General features: G+C 35.3%; 1 protein-coding gene across 1 annotated transcript in view; it reads left to right on the forward strand.

Moving 5' to 3' along the window:
* Positions 1 to 7516, forward strand: part of LOC150081198 (trithorax group protein osa-like) — a 199878-nt gene extending 192362 nt beyond the window's left edge. Inside the window, exon 12 of the mRNA XM_090379370.1 lies at positions 4202 to 7516. Within this exon, the coding sequence (XP_090235496.1) occupies positions 4202 to 6418 (2217 nt within the window). The 3' untranslated portion in view covers positions 6419 to 7516. The remainder of the gene's footprint in view (positions 1 to 4201) is intronic.
* Positions 7517 to 27862: the final 20346 nt, after the last annotated feature.

Here is a 27862-nt window from a genome sequence, read left to right on the forward strand (position 1 = left end):
ATGGTGCAAGGAAGCCATGGCTTATGCTGCACCAGCAAAAAAAAATAAGAAGAAGAAGAACATTTCGTTTTTCACTTAACTGTATTTGTGTGAACAGAAATAAAGGCATATAAATAATTACCTGTTTTCAATTTGGGTCTTTGGTTTGGTTTGGTTCGGTTCAGTTCAGTTTGATGTCCTTGCTTTAATTACAATAGACGAATGTGGACTAGACAGATCAGTGAAAAAAATCAGCTAGATAGAAAATGATCAAATTATTGGTGTGTTAATAGAGAGAGATAAATTACTGGTAATACCAAAAATATTTTTGTATCATTTATCAGTAATGTAATGCAATCCCTAGAAATTACCAAAATGGACAGGTAATGTTGGGAACTGTAAGAAAGTGTTTGTTATATACATATACAAGAAATATTATATACCTTTCAGTATACTGCTCAATTAGTGTTGTGTATATATCATGAGTGATACGTTTCTGCATTTTTCTTGAAAAATAAAATAAAATAAAGTAAATTGGAAAAAAATTTAAATACTTTTGTATGTTTCCTAATAGTATTTTACAGTAGTTAATATTTTCTTTTGTTAGTTTTCTGTTTTGTCTAAAAAAATGTTATGGTTATCAATGGTCTATGTCCATATAAAATAATTGTAAAATTGATATTGTGTGATCAAGTAAAATATGGTAATTCATTATTATTATTATTATATAAATTACATTTATATAATAATAACAAAGCTAGATATTCTGCATTATGCAGGTGAAAATTAAATTGGCACACTAATGCTAAAACATTGCCAACTCCTGTATTAGGCTCTTGTAAGAACAACACTTCTCTGTATTAGGAGGTTATTTAAATGTAGTATAAACTTAACAGAAAATTTATACTTTTCCTGAGCAGATGGAGTATTTTAATATTAGACTAGGGGCTTTGCCCCCTGCTTGCTGCACTTGCTTCTTTTGATAACGTAAAATAAAATACTTACAAAAGCTTTCAACACTGTCTCTTCCTCTGCTATGAATATATAAATATGTTACATATGGAAATCAAGTATGGTACCGCGTGGTCATGTTAAACATAGTGCATTACCACACTTAAACAGAAGCTTGTTTTACCACAGTAAAGTAAGTAAAGAATACTTTGCATCTTTTGCGAAGGAGTTCTCATAATCTGCCTTTGCTTGTCTAACTTCCTTTGCAACTTGATTACAGACCAGCTTATATCTACCATAGGCTTCTGTGTCAACTGTTAGTTTATATGCATCCCATGCGTTTTTCTTCTCTGTCTGGCACAAGTCATTAGTTCATCTGACATCTATTTTAAGCCTAAACCTTGAACAATATTTATTAGTTGATGTTAAAAATTTAGTAGCTTCCAAGATTAATTCTTTGAATGCTTCCCATTTAGAATTTGCTGTTGGTAACATCATCAGTTGGTCCCACTGTATAGAATTTAAAAACTGCGAGACCACTGGAGTCACCTTTTCAAAAACAAAAACCTTTCCTTTTACCCCTGATGGTAGATACATCTTTGAGTAAATCCCACATCAGCATACTGTGATCACTGCTGATAATCAGATCAAGATTATCACTTCCTCTGTTGCCTCTTGAACATGCTACTGTAGAAAACAGTAGTTTTCTACAGTAGCATGTTCATCCAATAAATCCACAAAATCTTTCTTATGTTCGAGTGACCATTCCACAAGTTCCATCAATATCTGGGAATTTAAAATCCCACATTATAATACAATCTGATTTACTTGCCCACTCTGTTTCCTTGTGCAGTTGTTCATTGTACTCAGAGTCATTAGGCCTTTAACACACTCCTACTCTGTTTTGCTTTCCCAGTGCTTATGTCCTGTATCCTGAGTGAAAACATGCTTCTATCGGGGTGGACCGGTGCAAGGGGTGCACTGCACCCGGGCGCCAACGTTCAAGGGTCACCTGAAACTTTCATACATATATGAATAAAATTTTAAAGGTGGATGTCAGATTTCAATTGGTACATGGGCACAGCACACACCACCTTCCCACTAATGAAGTCCGGAGTATTGAACAGACATTTAAAATTAAGAATATACAAAAGTCTCATTAGACCAGTTGTAACGTACGGTTGTGAAACTTGACCGTTAACGAGTAAAGATGAGCAGTCATTGAGAGTGTTCGGGCATAGAATTTTTTGAAAAGTCTTTGGGCCCGTACAAGATGTTGATGGATCCTAGAGAATCAGATTGAACCATGAACTTGACAATCTTATTACCCTAGACTACATTAAGACTTTCACATTTTTGATCCTCTGAAAAAAGCATTAACATGTTCACTGTCTTTATGCATATAACTGTAAAACAGCACTAGGAGTGATGTGCTGCATATACCCAAGCATTGTCACAATGAGCAATGCCATAAACATAAAGGCACATGAAATGAACAACTGCTCACTATTGGCACACTGATTGAATGCTTTGCAGTAATACTTGGCTTTTGTTTTATAGGCATGGTACACAGTTTTATTTGTTCTTTGCTTGTGTCGATGCTAGTTCAGATACGTGAATAAACTTATAAAATTTTAAGATTTGTACTGATTTGCAGCTAGCACAAAATAAGTGATTTTAGCAATGAGTTCCAAACTGTTAATTTTCAACCATTACATATGAATTTTTGGAATTCTGTGGATGTTGGAATGTTGATTTTTTCAACATTCTGAAAATTATGACACATTAAATGGATTCTCTCACATTAGATTGCAGCTAACACATTAAATGGACATGATTTTTCATATGATGACAAAGTCTAAGAAGCAGTGCACAAGCTTCATGAACAATTTAAAACGTTTTTCTTAGATGGCATTAAGAAGTTTGGATTGATATGAAAAGTGTTTGGAGAAGCAAGGAGATATTGTGGGGAAAAGTAATACTAATATTTTTCCATATTTTCCTTTTCTTGATTTAATGAAAGTAAATTGCTTTTACTTTTTGATTTACACTCATATCATATTATAACTTGTTGTTCATTTAGGTTTCAATTCATTAGATATCCAGGAATATTGCAGTTGTTTGGCAGAAATGAAATAACAGTTGTTTTTATTTACGAAAATTGGATTTATTTCATTTCACACAATTTTTTAAAATAAGTTTGTTTGCATATTATTATCAAATAGAACTGATGTATGAAGCATTAGAGGGAAATATTAGTTGTTTGCATAAATTATTGGTCATTCCAGGTCAATCAGTCCACCTGCTTGGTGAAGTGATTGGCCCAGTAATGAAGCAAGGCACACTGGTTTTGTAATGAAAAGAAAAAATAATAATATATATTTTACTATTGTACTTTTTTGTTATATAAACTATGCCTTGTCTATAAGTTGGAGTATGAGGAAACAGCCTTTTCTTCAGGCACTACTAAAGCAAACAAAAGAATAAAATGTATCACTTGAAAAGTGATACATTTTATTTTGATCCGCCCCTCCATGGTTTGTCACATTGTGAAATGTTTTAAAGAGTAAAAAAAAAAAAAAAAAAAACATTAGTTAAATGCTGTTTTATTGGTTACCTGAAGAATATTCTGGTATGTTACCATTTAATTTTATAGAGTACATTATTAACAAAATTAATGTCATTCTTAGAGTTCGCAACCACTAAAAAGCTTGTTTTTCATGCTGAGTTTCTTTCTTTCTTCATATTACAATTCCTGTACATTTTTTGATTGAGTCCATTAAAATTGTGATACAAATTTTTTTCTAGTCTGTTGAACTGGTAATAATTATGTGCAAGTATTAAGGCAAATTGCGTGTTTTTTTTCAGATGATTATAATAGTAGCCATAGGTGAATAATCATGATATTTAGGTGGATACATGATGTGCATAACTGTGGAAAGTTTTTTTTTTTTTTTTTTTTTTTATTTACTTCATGTAGCCTTCCATTTGTAAAGTGGTTGAAACTTTATTGTGCATTGCAGTACAAACAATACTTATTGGTCATGTTGTTAGGCTGTACTTTTTTTTTTTTTTTTTTGAAATGTGTGGATGTGAATATGCAATAGTTTCTTTGAGGAGAAGATAGTAATTTAAGTGTGATTCATTTCAGAGAAGGTAATCAATTGCTTTCTGTGAAGATTTTATTTTCATTCTAATATTATGTAGACTTATATATATTTTTATTACATTTTTACTTTATTTATCTTTTTTATTATTATTATTCTTTTAGCCACATGCAGGTGTGGGACCTCCACCTCAGTATACACCTCCACCACCTCGTAAAGAAATTGTATTTCCTCCAGACAGTGTTGAAGCAGTTTCTCCAATTCTTGTGAAGAGGCGGCGAATGATGTCTAAGGACGTCAGTCCACTGGAAGCCTGGCGGATCATGATGTCACTAAAATCTGGTTTACTGGCTGAGAGTACCTGGGCTCTAGATGTTCTTTCGGTGCTAATGTACGATGACAGTACAGTACTCTACTTTGGCCTAGGTCATTTGCCTGGGCTACTTGAAGTTTTAATGGACCATTATCGTCGGTGTCTCAACCTTATTTTTGGGTTATCTGAAGACCTTGAAGTTGGCTATGATGTTGACTGTGAGGAGAAAGATGAACTCTTGCAAGAGCATGAAAGAAAGTGGTATGAACTTGAAAATGACTTTTTGGGAAATGAACTTATAACTGGACTAAACTGTGGTGATCGTGATTCTAAAGAAAATAAGACAGTGCTCCTAGATACGGAAAATTACACAAGAAAAACACGTTGTAATAAAGTGGTAAGGACACATCAGGAAGAAACATTGTTTACCTTTGATCCAGAAAAGAAGTGGGACTTTCATGAAGGGTTTAACAGTGGATCTAATCATTGGCAACTTGGAGGTGGTGACATTACCACTTACATTCAGACACATTTTGAGAACATTAACACATTTGTAAGGTTTGTGCGAATTATGAATGAAATAAAGAATTGTAGTGATGGAGAAGAGTGTTTAGACGATACCTGTGAATTTGTTTCTCAAGTGAACTGCTCAATGAAAAGGATACCTTGTGAAAATTCTGAATGTTGTAAAGAGGAGAAAGAGCACATTAAAGAAAATTCAGAAAAAAATAAGGATGAGGAAGAAGAAACAGAAAATGAGGAAGAGGAGGAGACCTCCTGTGTTACTTCTACAACAAACAATCCAGCAGAAACAGAAAAGACTGAGGAATGTGTAGAAAATGCCAACCAGGAAAATCAGGAAAAAGATACTGAAAATACTGAAGAAAAATCTCAGGTAGAATGTAGTAATATTAAGGATGATGTTGAAGAGAAAGATCCATTTCCCAGATTACGAATTTTAACACCATCTCGGAAAAGGGTTCATTTAGAGGATTTAGAAGAGGAAGCTTATAATCGCGATGAACCATCCTTGTGTACTACAAGCGATGCTCAAGAGTCTTTGGCTCGCCGATGTATTTGTATATCTACCTTGCTTCGCAATCTGTCTTTTGTTCCAGGAAATGATGCAGAAATGTCTAAACATGCGAGTTTTCTTCTTGTAATGGGAAGGTTACTCTTGCTCCAGCATGTGCATTCAGCTCGAAAACCACCCCAACGTCATTATGACCGTGAAGAAGAAGGAGAAAATAATTCTCAGGCAGATTCTTGCAGTAGTTTAAGTGGAGAACGAGAGTGGTGGTGGGATGTGCTTCACACTCTTCGAGAAAATACTCTTGTTACTCTGGCAAATGTGACTGGCCAGCTGGACTTGTCCCCCTATCCTGAAGAAATTAGTCTACCCCTGCTGGACGGGCTTCTTCACTGGGCTGTGTGCCCTTCATCCTATGCCCAGGATCCACTCCCTACCCAGCCACCCAACTCCGTCCTCTCTCCACAGCGGCTAGCCCTGGAGGCTCTCTGCAAACTTTCTATCTTGGAAAATAATGTTGACTTGATGCTTGCCACTCCACAGTGGTCTCGAATCAGGAGATTTTTCAGTTTGTTAACCAAGTGGCTTGGCCGTAATGAAGATCAAGTTTTGAGAGAGTTTGCTGTTGTGTTATTATCTAATTTATCCCAAGGAGAATCTGGTGCTGCTAGAGCTATCGCTTTGCAGGGTTCTTGTATCCCTCAGCTTATTACATTTGTGGAGCAGGCAGAACAAAGTGCATTGCAGGTTGCCAATTCCCAAGGTATAAATGCACTAAGAGAAAATCCAGAACTAATGGGTACCACTCTAGACATGGTCAGAAGGGCGGCTGGTACATTACGATGTCTAGCCCGTGTGCCAGAAAACCGAAGTCTTTTTCTGCAGCACCAACAACGTCTACTTGCTCTTGTAATGTCACAGATCCTGGATCAAGGTGTAGCGTCCATTGTAGCTGATGTGTTATATGAGTGTTCCCAAGAAGACATAGAATCTTCAAACAGCATTACAACAGGAGTACCACCAGCATCTGCAACATAGTGATAATTAACTTTTGTTATAGGGAAAAAAACCTGAACAGTCTGCATTGGAGAAGCCTCCTGCCAGCCACCTGTGAAGGTTGATGGCCTTCATTCACTGCAGGCACAAGTGCAATGAATTTTTTTTGCTGCAAGCTGGATCCAGTAATTTTCCAGAGCCAACATTGGTGATCTACCAGTTACAACAACATCATGTGTGACAATGTTCACCTGGAATAGTGTCATAAAAGTTGCAGCACTGATATTTATTACAAAACGAATCGGAATTGTCTATGTGTGTATTGTTACGGTGCATTAGAAAGTAGTGCCCTGTGGTGTTTGACTGCCTCGTTATCTAAAGCCAGGCCTCACTGGCTTGCATAGATAAACATTCACACAGTAACTGTGTTGTCATTTGAATTTCAGAGAGCACACGAACTTAACCTGCCTAATATTGGTGACTTGCATGTGACTGGTATATGTAGGAATGGTAAATGAGCACATTGGCAGTGAAAATTGTAGATATGTCATTGTAATTTTAACCCCATCACCTCATGGGATAGAGAACCGCCGCTCCCCTGTTCAGTACCGTATTGGAGAATGGGCAGCCTGTCCCTCTCTCCCACCCACCGAGAAGTGAATTTGACCATTCTTAATGTACAGTATAACAAACAACTATTGTAGGGTGAGTGCTATAGTAGCTTATCATCCAAACCCAGGGAGGTGGAAGTGGGTGGAGAGGGATCATCTGCAACCAACAGTTGCTGTGTGCATTATTGGTAATATGTACAGGACAATATGTCACAACTAAGAAGCTACTTTGAATTGCTGAGAATTTTTTCGGCTTGTTAAGTCCAGCCATCAGTCGGTTTCTGTAGGTTGTTTTCAACTGATCTGATTCAGTGTGTAAGGGTTCCAGTCCAGCATCTCTGTCAGTTCTTTGATATTGGTATTTACGAGTGCAAGAGCTTTATACTATGTATATGTCTGATAATCATCCACAAATAAATGTACAGAAAAGTTGCTCTGAATTTGTTCTGGTTTTTGTTTTTGTTTATCGAGATTAGTGTATCACAATTAGTGGAATAGTATGTGATGTAAATACTGTAAATTTTTACCGAGTAGGGAACTTGATAATAATTGGAAGTACAGAAGGAGAGGATAGTGATTTATTTTATGTATGTAATATTCTTAGCATGTTTAGCAGGTTGTGATTAAAGATATTTAAGTGTAAAAGTAACAATGCAGTCACAGTCAAGAATTGTTTATTTTATTTTGGCATTACTTTAATGTAGTGCCATTCTGCATAAGTGTACATAAACCATAATCAATGATACAGTTACTTGTAACAGAACAGTCTGTATGATCCCAACACATCACTCATTGATTTTTTAGATATCCCACAAAACTGTTGTTTGCCTTATTTATATTAATTGTAAAAATATTGTTGCATCTAATGAATCTTGTACTTCATCTTACATCTACAGACTTGTAATTCTTATGATCAAATTAGAGGTGTTCAAAAAAGATGTCATTATAAAGGGGGGGGGGGAATTTAATCTTCAGCTTAACTACAATAGTGGGAAACAGTTTTTGCATATTAATAATATATATTACTAAATTATACCATCATTGGACCAGCATAAAAATTGTTTATGAATGAAAAGATTTCTGAATAAAACACGTACATGTACACATATTTGATACTGTTTGCTCTATATATATATATATATGTATATATATATATATATAAAAGAAGATTATGACCCTTGAAGGTATCTAGAATGTGAATTTCCACAGTATTATTTTCCCTTTCTTTTAAGCTATGTTAATATCACAATGAAGTTTCATACTATATTATTATAAATTAAAACTAATATACAGATATGCACAAACACACATAGTCCCAAAAATCTTGTTGCATGAAAATACAGTGAACTTACTTTAAATAGGAAATATTAAATGTTTTAAAAAATGATATTTATTGCTTATTAAAAAAATAAGTAAAGTAATTTTTCATGAGCAGCAAAGCAAAAGAAAAAAAAAAAAAAAAAGGTTAAGCTTAAGAACTCCATTAACATGGTTCTACTCATCAGTGTGACTCCTTCAATGATCTAAAGTTTAAGAACAACTGTTAGGATATCACATTTTTAATTGCAAATCACATTTTTAAAGTTATTTTCTTAGAAAGAAATCCAGAAATATGGTCTCGGAATTGAGACACCATTATGTAGGTCCTCTTCTTCCAATCCACTAACTCTGAAAACACTTATGCTACTAACATAATAGTGTATCCCAAGTTTAGGTACACAGTCATAGTGGTACCATATTTGTATCTATTTTACTGTGGATACTGTCTAAACAGCAAGGAGTAAAGTTTCTAGAATGTTCAGTCAAAAACTTAAAACAAAAATTTAATTTAATCATTCCTCTAAAGGAATTGTTATCTTCATGGGGGGGGGTCATCCATCTATGCAAACTAGACTGAGGACTGGTTACAAACACTTTTCCCTTCCTGCTATAACAATGTCATAATCTGAGAGTGGTCTCTGACACAGGTCTTATTACTCATTCCATAATTTGGTTAATGCCTGCATTTATTAATTTTGTTGTCAAATAATCCATTACACAGGTCTGCTGTATCTCTATCATTTTTTGAAATTGTTGCTATTATATAAGTATTTATATTCCCGAACATTTTGCTAATTCCAATGGTTTAATGTTGCCCTTCCTTTATGTATTTCTAACCTGCATTCGGTGTTCAAGAGTAATTGAATTGAGAAAAATTTATATAGGAGAAACTGAATGCAGATTAGAAACATGGGGTAGAAAAACAAAATATGTTACAAAGGGCAACGTTAAAACATAGATTAATAGAGTACACCCTAGAATTTAAACACTGCATAATAGTAACAATTTCAAAAGAATAGGAGGGCCAGGAATGAATAAATTACACAAAAAGAAATGATGGTAGAGAAATATTAGACTTGTGGAATGGATTATTTGACAATAGGATTAAATAAATACAGCATATTAAGCTAAATGGTGCAGGGTATATATTAGCTGTTTGGAATGTTCTTGGATTATGATCTTATGCAAGTGGTTAAAACTTTCCATGCTATAAAGTTTAGTTTTCAAGTCACCAGGAAAGTGCTGTAATGTTATGTCATATTATAAATAAATGTTTATTGTGGTATAATTTCTAAAAATAAGTTTGCATAAATTCTACACTAGACCCATTACTTGCAGATTTGATTGGCTATGACTGTCATTGGTTGCGGATGAGCTATTCTTATAAGCCAGAGTAGCAATACTTCAGCCTATGAGACAGGTTCGTTCATTTTTGAAAAATAAAAAATAGTACAGAAAACATTTTTAAATGGAAGTGGAGCAGAAGTATATAGAAAATAAGAAATGACAATAAGAGAAACAGTTGTAAAGCATCACACTACTACAGAACACAAACTGATAGCATCAGTTTATGGACTGCTGTTGTCAATTTTGATACATACATTCACCTTTTTCTAGTTTGACAGTTGAATGAGAGTTGTTTATGTATATATAGTGTATCCCATACATTCCATGTTTCATCTTTCTTAGAAGAGAATAAAAACACTTCACTTTTAGATTTTGCCACCAATTTTGCCTCTGTGTGAACCTGCATTATCTGTTTTATTTTTAAAGTTTAAATGCATCTGAGTATGTTTCTGAATCAAAATCATAAATTATAATTATATAAATACTAAATATAATTGTTCTATAATGTGATTAATATATTATTTAAATGTAGTCTACACAACTGATTTTTAGTTTAAAATAACCTGCAACGTGAAACTCTAAAAGACTACCTTCTGTTATTTTTGACTTGAGAAGTTCACTAAACTTTTACTAACTTCTAGGCTAATTTCAAGGGAAATCTCTGCAGGAGGTTACTGTGGCTCTTTAAATGCTTGTTTCACTTTTTACCTGCTTGTTTACACATGGATTTTCTTGATTTTTCTGATCTCCATCTGCCTTTCATCAGTCTCCGTTGCTTTAAACTTCTCCAAAGACCTCGAACAATTACATGATTATATATATGCAGGGTTTCAATTTGAAATTTTTATATGCTTGAGCATTGAGTCAAGATTCACAAAGAAACATTGTTTACAGAACTACCAACAGTTGATAGTTCTGTAAACAGTGATTTTTATTTCACTGTTCCTGTGGTGGTGGACTTATGTAGAGACCACCTCAAAGAGATATAATTTAACTAAAACAAAAGTTAAATGACTCTTTTCTGGAAATAATGTATATAGAAAGGAAGCCCATATCTTACTAGAAAATATTCAAAACCTTACATCTATAAGAAGTTTGTTACTTTTTTGAAAGTAGGGGTAATTATGCATCAGATCAACCAGTGAAAATGACCTTTCCAATCTGATCTTTAAGATTGTTAAGAAACAAGATTGTCCTGCTAAGATTGTTAAAAAAAACAAGGTTATCATTCACTGAATATGTGTTCCATATCTTGGGTGCCTTGGTCAAACACATCTAAAGTTATAGCACCTAAAAATTTGGAAAAAAGTACAACTTCAGAATTTCACAAATTTTAAAATTGACATATCCCAGTCTCTACTGAAGATAGACTCGTGGTTTGTCAATCTGAAACTGTTGATGTAATACCTATGCTGATGATATCAAAATGACAAAAAGGAGTTTTATTTTTCAAAGTAATTGAAGTATCATTTGATCTTAAATTTTGAAAAATTTTGCTCTTAAGTATTGCTTGCTATTTTTAAATACTTGACCATAGCTGTCCCAAGTTTCAACTTGAGACAGCTATGGCATCATTATTTATATGAAACTGAAGTGGAATACACATCAGAAAAAAATCTTCAGAAATATGATGAGAACCATTGCAAAGCATACACTGTTTGAAATAAGTTGTAATCTGGGCTTTAAAAAATACTGTTTTCTGTAAGTTATTAAAGATTTTAATTTCATTTGTCATTTCATAACAATATCACTAAAAGTTTGGCACAATATCTTTACTTAAAATTTAAGGTAGCCTGATTAAAATCAACCAAAAATCTCAATTGTTATTCCACCTTCTTAAGGTATGGTCCCTTGTGATATGTGTGTAGCAGATATGTCCAAAAATGTTCTAAGGCTATTCATTAAAAGAAAAGGAGCAGTGGATGTAGTGTGCTGAGATAATGATTAAGCTTAAGGAATCACTTAAGATGAATCACTGCACTTCTGGTTTCAGATGTGCCTACTACACCATACTAGTAATAGCCAACACATATTGAAGTTTTGGGTGTGTCTTAGCACCCCCCCTCCCCCACCACAGTCATTATGGATGCAATAGTGAATAACATGTACGCACCAAGGTTTGTGTGAAAAATGGGGAAAACAGAGCAACAATCTTTCATTGTTAAGAACTCCATTTGGTGATGCTGGTTTTAATTAGGGAGCACCATCATTTATCATAAACATATTCAAACTGGCTGAGAAACTGTTAAAGATGATCAATTTTTATTTCAACCTTCAACTTCAAGCAGTGATGAAATGGTCACTATGTCACATGAAAAAATTTATTTATAGAGATTAAATACCCGAGAAATTGCTTTCATGTCAGGCGATTTTGACCAAAAGTTTGAGTTGAGTGTCACCAAGACTTGTTCCAGAATAATTGAAAAGAATGGTGGAAATGATTCCAATTTCATCAGTTGCCTAATTATGGTGATAATTTTTTTTTTTTTTTTGTCTTTTTCTTTTTTGTGTGTGTAGTTAACCCATAATTTCCAGTTGTTTGCCTTCAGAAAAATTACACAGGTTCAGTCAAATATGAAAACCAACTTGTTTTTTTGTGACATCTTTGCTGCTGGAATGCAGATAGATATATCTGTTCAATTGTGATAAATAAATGGACACTGGGAAAAGAAAGGCACATTAAATGAACGCTGATAGTGGAATTGCAGCTGGGATTTTGCTTAGTGTCAATTGCACTGTCTAGAGCACTGTAAAAACTGTATACTTGATTCACAGTTTCATATGTTCTTTACTTATGTTGAAGTATTTTATCTTGTTTAGTATCTTCCACAAGAAGAAAAGGTAAAATTTTTTGAAGAGTATGCATGCTGTATTTTAATTCTCTAGTTTTTGAAAATCCTTAGTGTGTGCCTACTCATAAAATTGTGTAAATATTATTTTACTATAAAAATTTATCCTAAAGGGTTGTTATAATGGATCCTCAACCTGTGACATCAGGACTGGAAAGGAACAGGGATGGACAATACGCTGAAGCTGATGACATTGAATCAGCTGTTTATAATATGTCATCTAATACTGAAATAGAATTCTATTCAAGTTGATGCAGATTCTGAATATCATTCAAATGCCCCTGTTGATGGTAGAACCCTACAACAAATGCCTGTGTTACTTGGAGTGACGATTTTTCACAGATGAAATACATTTACTAAAAAGTGATGCCTACTTGTTCCAGTGCCCCAAGGCACACGTAAAAGACCCTCACGAATATAAGTGATAGAAAACATGTTAAGATATTGTTTTATGAATTCGTTTGATATAGTCAGATGCTAAACTATGCCTGTTTTAATATTATTCTAATTTGAGCAAAAGCAGAAGCCTGGAAATCTCCACTAGTTTTTTTGAAAATGGTGGCTTATGCACTGCAAAGTTTCTCCCATACACATTACACTTTCAATTCAAGAATTTTTTAACCCAGAAAGACATACTTCTAGTATCCCATCTTCCTTATTCACCTGATCTTAACCATATTTTTTTCTCTTCCACAAACTCAAAATGAACCTTAAAAGATGAAGAATTGCTGAAATTCTAATGATCTGGTACAGTCCAAGAGTGGAACTCAAGAACTCCTCTAAGGTGCCTAGTTTCCATGCTGTGCAACCCACATATTCAAAGTCTTTCCTTATATGGATGCTCTTCTGCTGATCTCGCCAGGCAAGTTACATGTCTTTGGACCCTTTCAAAAAGCACAATGTCTTCCTTTAGGTTCTGTCTCCATACTTGAACACAGTATCCTAAGTGTGGTCTAACAATAGCCTTATGTAATTGGGATTGTTACATCCTTATCTCTACTAGCAATTGTTCGATAAATCATCGATTAGACACCATGGGCCTTCCTTGCAACCTGTCTACAGCTCGGAGAACTTCATATCTGACTGTATTGTAACACCCAAGTTCCTTTCCTACACTACCGCATTTAGTTCAACTCCACCAAATGTACAAGTTGTTTTGGGGTTACTGTTCCCCAGGTGTAATACCTTACACTTTACTGGATTAAAGCTTAGCTGTCATTTTTCAGACCATCCCTGAAGTCTATCTACATCACCCTGAAGCAGCTCTGCTAGCAGTGATCATTAACTACTCTACCAATCTTTACATCATCTGCAAATTTAGACATCACGCCCTCTATCCTTTCATTAATGTCATTTTTGAATATCAAAAACAACAATAGTCCTAATACTGATCCCTTGGGGAACTCCACTTCTTATATCAACCCAATCTGAGGAATAACCATTTATCACAACCCTCTGCCTCTTGCCGTGAAGCCATCTAAGGATTTTCCCTGTGATTCCAACTTATAAAGTAAATGCTCATGTGGGACTGAGTCAAATGCTTTGCTGAAATCCAAATAAATAATTTCGAAATTATACCCTAAAACCAGCTCTTGAGTGACCTTGTCAAAATAGCTAACCAGATTAGTTAAACATGATTTTCCCATTACAAAACCGTGTTGAGTATCCTTTAGGATTCCATTTCTATCTAAATGAACCTGAATTCCACCCTTGATCATTGTCTCTATGATTGTCCCTACTACTGCGGTTAGACTGACCGGCCAGTAATTTCCCGCTTCACTCTTAGAACCATCCTTATGTATTGGAGATACGTTGGCACTTTTCCAATCCAACAGAATCACTCCCAAGTCCAGTGATGCTCTCATAATTAGTCTCAATGGTTCAATGCACTCACTTGATGCCTCCCTTAAGATTATAGGGTATATGTCATTGTTTTTGTAAAGGTGACTACAAAAGGTCTCTGACAGTTTTTAAATTCTATGGAGTGGGATCAACCAATGATGTTACCAACGGTGAATTCTAAATGGGAAGCCTTCGGGGACTTAATCTTTGAGCTACTAGGCTTTTCGTATCATCTAAGAAATGCTGTTCAAGGTTCAGGCCTAAATGGATGTCGGATGAATTAATGAAGCTCTTTGCAAATTTCTGGTACGCGGTTACTGCCACGTTGGTCAAGATTTTTCATCTCCAGCAAACACAGTTTTAATTTATATTTAGTCATTTTATTGACTTAATTGTTATACAAAATTATTTTCTATAAGTAGCTTTATAGTTCTAGCCAAGCACTGTGGTTTATGTTGAATTTAAATAGCGATTTTGAAAGTTAATACTTAAGTGTCCGTAGATTTTACATTCGTAACTTGCCGCCATTGTGATATGATACGGAATACCTTAAGGTTTAACGCAAAACTAGATAGCAAAATACGTAGCAGCGTATTAGAAATCTGCTCGATTAGTATAGTATTATCAATAAAAATTATTAATATTATTAAATTTCATTGTTAATTAAATTATACTAAAATGGAATCATGACCCAGACTAGAGCAGCAAAGCAGTGTTCACAGATCAGCCAGAGTTCTGCGGCTCGCGGGAGAACCGAAAGGGGCAATTCTCACACGCATCACAGTCTAAAACAATGCGCGAAATGTGAAATGTTTGCAGACCTGTCTAGAACAGGACATGATCTAACCAAGAAGGATCTCTTTGTGTGTGCAGAGACTGTGAAGAAATTAGGCGCCAACTCAATGTTCTGATGGGTGGCTATGAGAGTTTGAGGTGTATGGTAAATGCCCTCGAAGAAATTAATATGAGAGTCCCATCAAGCTCTCAGCTGCCCAACTCGACGCCAGAGCTCACTCCTGTGCATCAGGCAACACAGTGGCAATCTCCAAGGCAGAATGCTCTGGTCCCACAGGAACTAGTTATTGTAGGTGACTATTGTCAGGGAGACAGGGAATATAGTATGCAAAAAGGATAGATGGAACAGTATCAGGGTATATCTGCCTGGGTCAAAAATTGATGAAGTAGAGCAGATATCTTTTAAGGGCACAAAAGGTGATATTGTTGTAGACGTTGGCACTAATGACCTTAAGAGTAAGAGATCTGCAGATTTACCTAACAAGTACAGGTCAATGCTGAAAAAAAGTCACAAGTTAGGGTTAAATTTGATTCCTATAAAGAACTGTTGGCGTCGTGTGGAATCTGCAGTTGCCAGAAAGAAACCAAAGACCCTTCGTGAACTTCAGGAAGTCTTAATTCATTTGTCACAAGTTAGGGTTAAATTTGAAAGTGTCTGCAATTCTGCCCAGACACAATAGGAGGGAGTATATGATGAGAGCCTTATCAATAAATTCACCCCTGGAGAGACTGTGCAAGGCTCACAGGGTAGAATTTTTTTCAGCATGGTCTGTGCTTGCTAACAGGAGAGACTGCTTCAACAGGCATGGGATACACTTAAATAGAAAAGATGCAAGAATATTTGCTAATGCTATCAAGGCAGTGTTAGGTGGGTCAGAAAACTGATAGTTTGGGGAGATTCACAGACTAAAAGATTAACCGTGGCCACAGGCAGAAGCGAAAGTGATTCTTGCACTGCTTCTATTGTAATGAGCAGCAGCCTAGAGAGCAAGTTATTGGGGATTTTTAGAGCTGCTGGGAGTCATCATTGAACAAGTAAATACATGGGCTGTGTTAGGGTAACTAAGAGTAAGAACAAGTACATATATACTTGCATGTATACTAATGCTAGAAGTATAGTAGATAAAATTGATGAATTTGAAGTGCTGATCAAGACATCAAAGGCTGATATTGTTGGGATATCAGAGACACAGTGTCATACATATATAGGCAGTGCAGAATTGGAATATTGGGAAAGAACAGACAGAGTAGGAAGGGAGGAGGGGTTATCCTGTTAGTTAAGAAACACAAAATCTAAGGAAGTGCATCCAGTTGACATGGTGGACAGTGCAATGTTGAGTCTGTTTGGTGTGACATAAACACTGGGAAAAGGAAAATTAGAGTAGGAGTATATTATAGGCCTAATGATGAGTACAATGAACAGTTGTGCAGAGAAATAGAATGGGCCAGTAAATCAGAATGTCTTGTAATGGGGGATTTTAACTTTCCAAATATTGACTGGAACTAGTGGGTTGGTCACTTGCATGCTAACGCCGACCGGGCTAGCCGAGTGGGTAAAGTGCCTGCCCGGCAACCCAAAGGTCGCGGGTTCGATTCCTGCCTCGGGCTTGGATCAAAGTACTGCAAAAAACCTTGGGAGGTGCAATATGGCCACAGAAGCCGATGCGCCAACAACTACCAAATCAAAAAAAAAAAATCGCATGCTAACAAGACTTTTGTGGATTTATTGGAGGATTGTTTTCTACAGTAACATGTTCGAGGGGCAACCAGAAGGAGTAATACCCTTGATCTGATTATCAGCAGTGTTACGCATGCATTAGGAATTTTCAGATAAAGGAACCACTAGATGACAGTGATCACAGTGTACTGATGTGGGATTTACTTAAAGATGTAACTATGATCAAAGGTAAAGGGAAGGGTTTTTGTAAAGGTGACTACAGAGGTCTCAAACAGTTTAAGTTCTATAGGATGGGATCAACTGATGATGTTACCAGTGGTAAATTCTAAATAGGAAGCCTTCGGCAACTTAATCTTGGAGGCTACTACGCTACTACGCTTTGCATATCAACTAAGAAATACTGTTTGAGGTTCAGGCCTAAATGGATGTCTGATGGATTAATGAGGCTCGTGGCAGAGAAGAAAAATGCGTGGGATGCATATAAATTATCAGGCGACACAAGCCTACAACAGATATAAGCTAGTCTGTAATCAAATCTCAAAGGAGGTTAGGCAGGTGAAGGCAGATTACAAGAAATCTTTGGCATAAGACGCAAACAGTTCTTTACTTGTGTAAACTCCAAAAGGAAGGGGATGAATCAGATTGGTCCGCTTAACATAGATGGTTCGACTATTGATGATCCTGCTCAAGTAGCTGATAAACTGAATGAGTATTTTGCATCTACATTCACATATGAGGATTTATGCAAGGAGGAGAATGCCACAAGTTTATCAAACTAACTGGGAGCTAAGTGATTTTATAATAACTGAGAGCAAAGTGGAGGAGAAATTGTTGAAGTTAAACATAAAAAAGGCATAAAAAAGGAATCTATCCAGTTATAGTGAAGGAGGCAGCAAGGGAAGTAGGCACACCCTTAGCCATAAATATGAGAGCATCCTAAGAGTCAGGGAGGTCCCATAGACTGGAGATGTGCAGATGTATCTCCAATTCACAAAGGGTGACAAATAATTATAGACCTGTTAGTTTAATTTCTGTTCTGGGGAAAATAATGGAGTCACTGGTTAAAGAGATGATACAGGATTACCTAGACAAGACAGCAGCAATACTTCAGACACAACATGGGTTTGTTAAGGGTAAGTCTTATCTGACCAATTTGATTGGATTCTATGATGTGGTCACAAAGGAACCGGATGCGAAAAATAATTTTGATATCATATAATTGGATTTCAGGAAAGCTTTTGATACTGTTACACATGGAAGACTGCTGTGCAAATTGCATTAAGGGCAAGTTACTGCAATGGATAAAGGGATGGTTGAGGGGGAGATGGAAGAGAGTGGTAATAAATGAACACTGCCCTATGTGCACTAATGTTATTAGTGGAGTCCCCCAGGGTTCGGTGCTGGGCCCATTGTTTTGTGTATTTATCAGTGATATCGATGAAGGTATATCAGGCTTAATGTCAAAGTTTGCAGATGATACAAAGGTTGGCAGGGTTGTTAATGACACTAAAGCCAGTATGCTACTGCAGCAGGATCTAGAAAAGTTAGGCAGATAGGCTGAGAAGTGGCAACTGAAGTTTAACATTGACAAATGCAAAGTACTGCATATGGGTAGAAGTAACCCAAGAGAAATGTACCAATTGTTTGGTACTATACTCAGAGAGGTGGAGAATGAAAAAAGACCTGGAGGTAATTGTGCAGTCAGATATGGAGTTGTCTGAGCAGTGTAGATGTGCTGCCAGAGCAGGTCATGGAGTTTTGTCAATGATATATAGGAATTTTGCTAGTAGAGACAAGGAGGTGATTATCCCTTTGTATAAGGCAATAGTCAGGCCACACCTTGAGTACTGTGTACAGGTCTGGAGGCCTCATTTTAGGAAGGATGTAGCGTTGCTAGAATGAGTACAGAATGGCAACAAGATTGAGAGAGGAACAAAGGGGTGTGCTTATGAAGAAAGGCTTAAGTTCTGCAGGTTCTGGAGACTAGGCACCTGCAAGGTGGTCTGATTGAGGTCTAGAAGGCCTTGAATGGTTTGAGAAGGCTCAATGCTGATGGGATACTTCTGCTTGCTCAGACTAAGAATGTGAGGGGGCATAGATTCAAATTGAGGAAAGGCAGTTGTAGAATAGATGTGCGGAAGTTTGCCTTTAGCGAACAGGTAGTTGATTGCTGGAACAGACTTTGATCTGTTGTTGTGGAAGTTGATAGCTTATATAAATTTAAGACTGAACTAGACAGACATTTGGAGTGACCGGATGGGTGAAATAGGAAGATTATTTTATTTTATTATATTTTATTTTTTTGGCTGATGTTGTATAAGCTTGCTTTCTTGCATCATATGCCTCAACTATTGCTAATGCCCAGGAGCCTTACTGGCTTATAGGCTCGAGAGTTTTTTTATTAAATTAACATGTGAAATTTAAGCATCACTAATTACATTTTTTTCAAATTCACTCCCATAATTTCTCACTGACACAAAGAGTTTTTCTTCTGTAAATATTGATGCAAAGTAACTTGAGTTCATCTGCAACTTCAGCTGGGGTATCCAATACTATCCCACGTCCATTACATAAGATTCCAATCTGGATTGTCCTGTTCTCTGTATTTATATATGTGAAGAATTCCTTATCCCCACTCTTTGCTCTCTTTATCATATTATTATTATTATTATTATTATTATTATTAGCTATATGGTGCAAGGAAGCCTGAGACTTATGCTGCACCAGCCAAAAAAAAAAAAAAAATTCCCGAGTTACACTGAGAGAGAGAAGTAGAAGGGAATCGCCAAGAAAGAGAAGAATGATGATATTCAGCTCAGGACACTGGGTGTGCCAAGCCCATACTCACCAGATGTGAGCCCCCCCCGGGTCACATTCTATCACTGTCTTTCCTCAATTTGAATTTATGCCCCTGCAAGTTCAGAATCTGAGCAAGAGGAAGAATTGAGCTGGCCCAAACCATTTTATTTTATGTTTGAGGAGGAAAGTTTATAAACATAAAATATAAACATGAAAAACTGTTAAATCATTCATTCCATTTTAAAGTTTATAGAACTATTAAGTTAAGCAAACAAAAATTCAAACTAACATGTCCATATATTACCATTTTTTGTGAATTAAATAAATAATAGTGCACTTAATAGTGTGAATAGCAGTAAAGCTTAATAAATAATAGTGATAATTCAGACAAACCATTTTATATAATAATTAAACATAAAACAGAGCACTTCGTTTCTGTTTAGTCTTTAGCTTCTGCAGTAGTTATACACCTCAATCAGATCATGTCACAGGTGTCTAGTCTCCAGATGCTGCAATTTTCAGAATTTAAGCCTATATTGGTAACAGCAACCCTTTATTCCACTCACTAATCTTGTTCTTCTCTGTACTCGTTCTAGTAGCTCAGCATCTTTCCTAAAATGAGGCATCTGGACCTGTGTGCAGGACTCAAGGTGTGGCCTGACCATTGCCTTATACAAGGGATAATCACCTCCTTATCCCTGCTAGCAAAATTCCTATTTATCATTGCCAAGACCCCCATGATGTACTCTTGCAGCCTGTTTGCACTGCTCAGAAAACGTCATATGTGACTGCACAATTACTCCCTCAGGCTTTGTTCATTCTCCGCTATCCTGAGTGTAGCACCACAAAGTTGGTATGTTAGTCTCGGGTTACTGCTACCCATATTCAGTACTTTGATTTGTCAATGTTAAACTTCAGTTGCCACCTCATCAGCTTATCTGCTCAACTTTCCTAGATCATGTTGCAGTAGTGTACCATCCGTACTGTCATTAACAACCCTACCAACCTTTGTATCGTCTCCAAACTTGGACATTAAGCCTAATATACCTTCATCAGTGTCATTGATAAATACAGAAAACATCAAATCAATCAAATAGAGTTTACATAAGTAAAGAAGTCTTTACTGTTTTTCTTTACATCCTTTGCCAAAAATTTCTCGTAATCTGTCTTTGCTTGCCTAATCTCCTTTGTCACCTGATTACAGACAATTTTATATCTACCTTAGGTATCTGTGTCTCCTGATAATTTTTATCCGTCCCGCGTATTTTTCTTCCCTTCCACGAGTCTCAGTTCATCTGACATCCATTTAGGTCTAAACCTAAATGGATGTATTTCTTAGTTGGTATGAAAGGCTTAGTACCTTCCAAGATTAATTCCTTGAGTGATTCCCATTTGGAATTTGCTGTTGGTAACATCATCAGTTGTTCCCACTGTATAGAATTTAAAAACTCTGAGACCACTATAGTCACTTTTACGAAAGCAAACACCCTTCCCTTTACCCCTGATGGTAGCTATTTCTTTGAGTAAATCCCACAATAGTACATTGTGATCACTGTCACCTGGTGGTTCCTTTATCTGCAGATTCTTAATGCATGAATAATCACTGCTGATAATAAGGCAACCTTTTGGTTGCCTCTCGAATATGCTGCTGTAGGAAACAATCATTCAGTGAATTCACAAAAGTCTTGCTAGTGTATGTGTGACCAACCCACAAGTTCCAGTCTATATGTTTTGAGTTAAAATCCCTGTTTGTTGTATCCCTCAGAGTCATTAGGCCTATAACACTATTCTCAACTTTGCTTTCCCAGTGCTTATGTCACACCAAACTGACTGCCGACCGGGCTAGCTGAGTGGGTAAAGTACCTGCCTGGCAACCCAAACGTCGCGGGTTCGAATCCCGCCTTGGGCTTAGATCAGAGTAGTGCAAAAACTTTGGGAGGTGCATTATGGCCACAGAAGCCGATGCGCCAACAACTAACAAAAAAAAAAAAAAAACTGACTCAACATTGCACTGTACACCTGTGTCAAATGGATGCACTTCCTTAGATTTTGTTTGTTTCTTAACTAACAAATAGCATGACTCCTCCTCCCTTTCTGTACAACTTTCTATCACATTGTACTGCCTAAATTGCAATTCTGGATTCGCATGACTCCTCCTCCCTTTCTGTACAACTTTCTATCACATTGTACTGCCTAAATTGCAATTCTGGATTCGTTATCTCTGTGTCACACCACATCTCTGACATCCCAACAATATCTGCCTTTAATGTCTTCACCAGCATCTCAAATTCAAATTTATTTGAAGTACTTTGGCATAATAATTAGGAATTACGGCTTAATAATTATGTGAAAAAATCATGCTGCCATATTTTATCTTCTTTTACTTTTAAATTCACAGCTTTAGTTTTAATTCTACTTTTAAGTCACTGATCCAGTGGTAGCTGTAATTTGGGTTTCCCTTACAATTTTCTAATTCAGTAAATGGCATTACTTTTAGTTTAGCTGTCATTTGTTTAGCTTTTCTCACCTAACAAAATAAGTATATTTAGCAAATAGTGTAATATGTTTAGCATTGGTTGTAACTGCCTCATGCAATTTTTTGGTCTTCATTTTGCCTTGAATACTCATAGTGAATATCTTGAATACCATCTTTTCATTTTTGTGTATTTTTTAAATGGTCAGTTAAGCATTTTAATAAATTACCTAAACCAGAACACTCCAATTTGATTTAGCTATTTTTTTTTTCTTTTTTATTAGTAAAGATAGTTGTGTAAAATTTTAATGAAATTTCTCACCTACCTGCTCTCTTGTAATCTTTTTAACCAGCCAGTGGCAGCATCCCCAATTGTAACAAACATGGTGGCAAACCAACATCTTTTTTATTATTGAATTTTTTTTTTTTTTTTTTAAATTCTGCTTACATTATAATACTGTTTTTCTTTTTTTTTTTTTTTAAATGAATTTCAATACTTATTAAATGTTTTCAATTTTCTTTAATGATAATCTCAAAAATTTAAAAACTTCATTTTTAACTTTGTTGGTTTCAACATAAAACTTATTCTGTTTGGGGAGGAAAGTTTATAAACATAAAATATAAACATGAAAAACTGTTAAATCATTCATTCCATTTTAAAGTTTATAGAACTATTAAGTTAAGCAAACAAAAATTCAAACTAACATGTCCATATATTACCATGTTTTGTGAATTAAATAAATAATAGTGGACTTAATAGTGTGAATAGCAGTAAAGCTTAATAAATAATAGTGATAATTCAGACAAACCATTTTATATAATAATTAAACATAAAACGGAGTACTTAGTTTCTGTTTAGTCTTTAGTTTCTGCAGTAGTTACAATTGTCTAGAAAGATCAAAATTGTTTATTTACATTACACTGAAATTGAAAATAACAGCACAAAGTGGAAGGCAAAAAGAGTAACTGGAATGATAGTGCCTTATCTTTCAGGATGTTTTGTTTAATAATTCAGCACAAACAATACAGAAGTAGTTCCAAAACTACTGAAGTTACATAAAATGTGTATTTAAGAAAGCAGACAGAGGAACAGCTAATCTCAAACTGGCAATTAATGCCTATTACATATTTTGCAGGTGGGTTTGTTAGACTCTGTACCACCATCACCACTGCCTATTAAAGAAAAAAGGTCAATTTCAGAAAAAATAAATGCTATCTTTGACTTGATGCGTGGCTGTTCAAGGAATATTTGAAAAGTAATGAGACTACTTGCATTATTCAGTATCTGAGGCATCTTCAAGCTTGGGAATGGTTTCCTTTTCAAAGTAACATCCTTCACAACATCTTTTGCAGTGCAGTGCTCTACTTGCTTCTCAGATATGTGAAATACATTTTCAAACATCTTGCATTGGATAACAGCAGTGGATTACTTCACTTGTGCATCAGAGGCCAGTTTGTATACTCATAGTTTTCATTTATCCACTGGGAATTTCTCAGAAATCATGTGGAGATTAGTTGGGTGTGTAAGGTTTAACAGAGTACCCTAAGGGGAAAAAAAAGAAAGAAAAAAGTCCTTAAAGTCATTGTTTTATTAAAACTTCTTTTTTTTTTCTTCTACTGTAAATGTGTTTTAAGTGTCTACATGATATTCACCACTTACAATTTGCTTCTGAGATATTCAGTACTGAAGAATCATATTCTTCAGTGTAAAAATAAATAAACAATATCAGCATCACTTACCAGACAGATGCTGTGCAAAATTTATTTGATGGTGTTGACTGCTAATTTAATATGCACTGTCAGATTCCTATGCACATCACTTTGTTTTTAGTCATCATTGAAGTCAGGGAATATCTGTGCATTGTCTTGAAGCAAAAATTACCATTTCATTAAGAACATTTTTTTTTTTTTTAACTGTGCACCACAAATATGTTTTAAGTGTCTACATGATATTCACCATTTGCAATCACAGTGAATACTTTCCTGTTACAAATTTGAATCATGTAACAATAATCATCATCCTTTACAATGACAGTCAGCTTTCTCAACAGACACACGTGCACTGCTTGTTCTGCCTCAGCACCTTCAGAATACTTCCATCACCTCAGTACTGTTGCTCTGCTCATTGTTTCTAGTCTGTGTGCTTTTTTTTACATGAGTTTTTGAGTAGTAAATGGATGGCCAGTGCTCAAAACAGAAGGAACTGGAAAGTTGCTGGAGAGGCCTTCATCCTGCAGTGGATTGAAAATGGCTGATGATGATGATGATGCTTTTTTTTAACATCTCTTGGTGTTTTTTTTTTTTTAGCTTCACACATCTTGCTTTAAAACAGTGAAAGGTTTCATTGAACATTACCATTGAAAACTGTTTCACAAAACAGCTAGGAAGTGTGTACACACACACCAAACTCAGTGGGACACAGTGACAACTGTTCTATTACCAACTCACCAAAAATGTCATGAATCTTATTATTCAAGGCCATCAAAAAACTTGTTTTATCAAGTACTCCTTTATTTCATTACTCTTTAGTAACAAATTAGTAACTAATTTGATATCATAAAAAATCCACTGCTTTATCCTTCTGCAAAAAAAAAAAAAAAAACTGCCTAACACTGAGAGCAAAATTGACAAGATGCACCATCTTACTGAAACACTATCACCTATGTCCTAAAGGTGTTAGTTCAGGAATCAAGTAATTCTGCAGAATTTCCAAATAACTCGATTAACAACCTGCCCTTGGCTTTCCAGATTGTGGTTTATCATTAACAGACCCTGTTTCTTTAAACTTTTTTATCCAGTTCGTTATGGAATTCCTGTGTGGTGCATCTTTGTATTGGATTCTAAGTCTTTTTTTTTTTTTTTTTTTTGTACTGCAATTACAGACTAACTGGGCCAACCATAGCACACAATTTACTCTCTCTGAAACCTCCAAATAGGCCTACAAGGCTATGACAATTCATATTGAGCAATTAGACTTCACACCAGCTGGTATTTAAATAAACAAATTTCAATACTGCAACTAAAACACTTTATATCAATATCTATTGTAACCATTTGGTCAAGCCTAATTCTGAAAAAAAAAATAAAATAAAATAATAATAATAAAATTTTTGCTAAACTACAGTAAAATAAATTAAATCATTCTTAGTACATACTAAACTTCACTAAGTTTCATTTCTAACATTTTTTACAGATTGATTTTATCATGTATAGAATGGAAGTTATGAAAATTTAAAACTTCATGAGGACTTTATAATGACCCTGTTACCTGTATAATTTGGAAAAGAAAAAGGACTTTTTTTTCTTACTTTTCATATCTGGCAATGCAATATTGAGACAAGTGAGAGAATTAAAAATAGTTTTAAATGTAGAAGACTAATCATATCTTTTAAGTAAATGTATGTCATTTTTAAAAAGCTGATATTTAAGAATGGAAGTTAAATGCCACAATAGTCCTTTGGAATGTTTACTTGACGTAATGTCATTGATGCATGGAACTAAACTTCACTAAGTTACATTTCCAAAATTCCAAAAAAAAGTTCCAGTTCCTTTTTTTTTTTTTTTTTTGAAATCCAAATTCTGTTGGCTGAGAAAATGGACAATGAGCCTATTAATTGTGCCATTGATCTACAACATTGACACTGATTTAATAGTTCATCAATACATCCTATAGGAATGAACTGATCAACTGTAGGTTTGTGATGTGGAATCTTTGGCTATTTTTATGTGTTTATAAATTGAATATTGTTTTATTGCGTGAGTATAGAGAGAGGAAGAGGAAATTATGGAATCCTGCAGATTTTACAAAAAAATAATTTTGCAATCCAGAAATATGAAAGAAGTCCAGAATGCTTATCAGTGAATGCATATATATTTAAGAATTTGTGGAAAAGGGATAGGAATTCTCTCTTTTAATGCTTATTCAGTAAACTTTGTAAACACAGTGTAAACTACTCTTCATATGGCTATGTGGTTGGTCATAAGGCATTTACATGAGCTAGTAACTAATTTGATATCACTCAGCTCAAAATGGACACCACATACAAATGTGTATGCTGAACACTTCAGATTCTGTAATCCTGTGCATTAACTGATTACTGCACATATTATCTTGGTGGATATTCCATTTCATTTTCCATTTTGAGCTCTGAATCACCAAAGGTCTCAGGCTTAATGCATACCTCTTCCTTTAACTTGCTAAAAATTAATCTACTGGTTTTGCAATTAACTCTATCCGAGAAGAAATAGCATGCATACTAATCGCACTTATGGCACACTATGGCCATAAATGCTGATGCACCTAATAGATTCCCAAACAAACAAACTCTGCATCATTTTAGAAAAGCTGTGAATAAAGAGAGGGAATGAATGCTTACTGTGGGTACAGCTGATAAAATGTATGCTTCATTAAATCTGGTTAATCTCTTCCTTAAGCAGCAACTTACTGGTGCACACTAACAATAGTTGGTGTGCACCATTTAATTCTATGTAACTAAGTTTTTTGTCACTGTTATAACTAGTCATGCAGCTCACCATTATAACCTGCATAAGTAGTAGTAAAAAAGTAAAACTTAATCTTGGTTATATGTAAGAATTTGATCAAATTACTCCACATTGAATTATTAAAATCAAAGTGGCATGTAAACTTATAAATATTACATGTATCTTATATTCCTTAAGAAGAATAGGTATTTTCTTTTATCCTTCAGTGCAAAAGAATTTTTTCTCTGCAGCACATTGATATTTTTTCCGATATTCTGGTAAGCATGTATTTAAAATTGATATTACAGTATGGCAATATATGCTATAACTTTGTTTATTATTATTTGTTTACATTGAATAATCACACTGTTATTTGCATTTGTAACCACTAACATTACTTTTTTAGCCAGAAAAAGCATTGCAGTACACAATTGTACATTATCCAGTCATGAGTTATGCAGCATTACCAATTAGTTAAATGTATTTTATATTTCTACCATCAGATGTATGTTAGAACGTGAAAGCAGGACTTAATTTATATAAATTTGGCTCCGTAAGAGTAATAAAAATATAACAAAATACATTTAACTAAGCAGTAATACTATATACATGTGTGTATGTGTGGCAGTAAAGGGATGACATATACAGGGTGTCTCAAAAATATTGGTACAAATGGTTAGGGGAGGTAGGTAACATCTAAAGGAATGTGAATCGCATAGGAACCCATAACCGGAAATGTCACGGGAAAGTAGTAGCAGAGGCATAAGAAGCAGAAATGACACAAGACAGTAATTAGTGGCAAACATTTATTTGACATAATATTAACAATGGAGTATGAGGTGGATGCATTTCATGATGTTGCAACAGATGCTCGAAGGTTCCACCATGAGACGCGATGCATGCGTGACACTGACGCAGCATGGATTGCCGGACACAGTCAAAGACACCTGGAGTTTCTTTGACAGTAGCAGCAGTGCAGACGAGTCTCGCCACGAGATCCATTTCCGTCTCCACAGGCGATTCATATGATAGATTTGAGGGCCCCCACAGAAAGAAATCAAGGCTCGATAAATCAGGTGAGCATGGGGGCCAGGCAACAGGTCCACCATGGCCAATCCATTGACGCCCAAAACGCCTGTTCAAATGGTCACAAACACACCTTCCATAATGGGCAGGTGCCCCATCATGTTGAAACCAAATGTTGTGTCTCACATTTGCTGGAACATTGTCAAGTAACCCTGGTAGAACTTGTTCAAGAAAGATCCGATATTTAGCGGAGTTCATGCGGGA

This window comes from Mastigoproctus giganteus, chromosome 8 (genome assembly GCF_048544385.1).
Source record: "Mastigoproctus giganteus isolate SK-2022 chromosome 8, ASM4854438v1, whole genome shotgun sequence".
In the NCBI taxonomy this organism is placed as follows: domain Eukaryota; kingdom Metazoa; phylum Arthropoda; class Arachnida; order Uropygi; family Thelyphonidae; genus Mastigoproctus; species Mastigoproctus giganteus.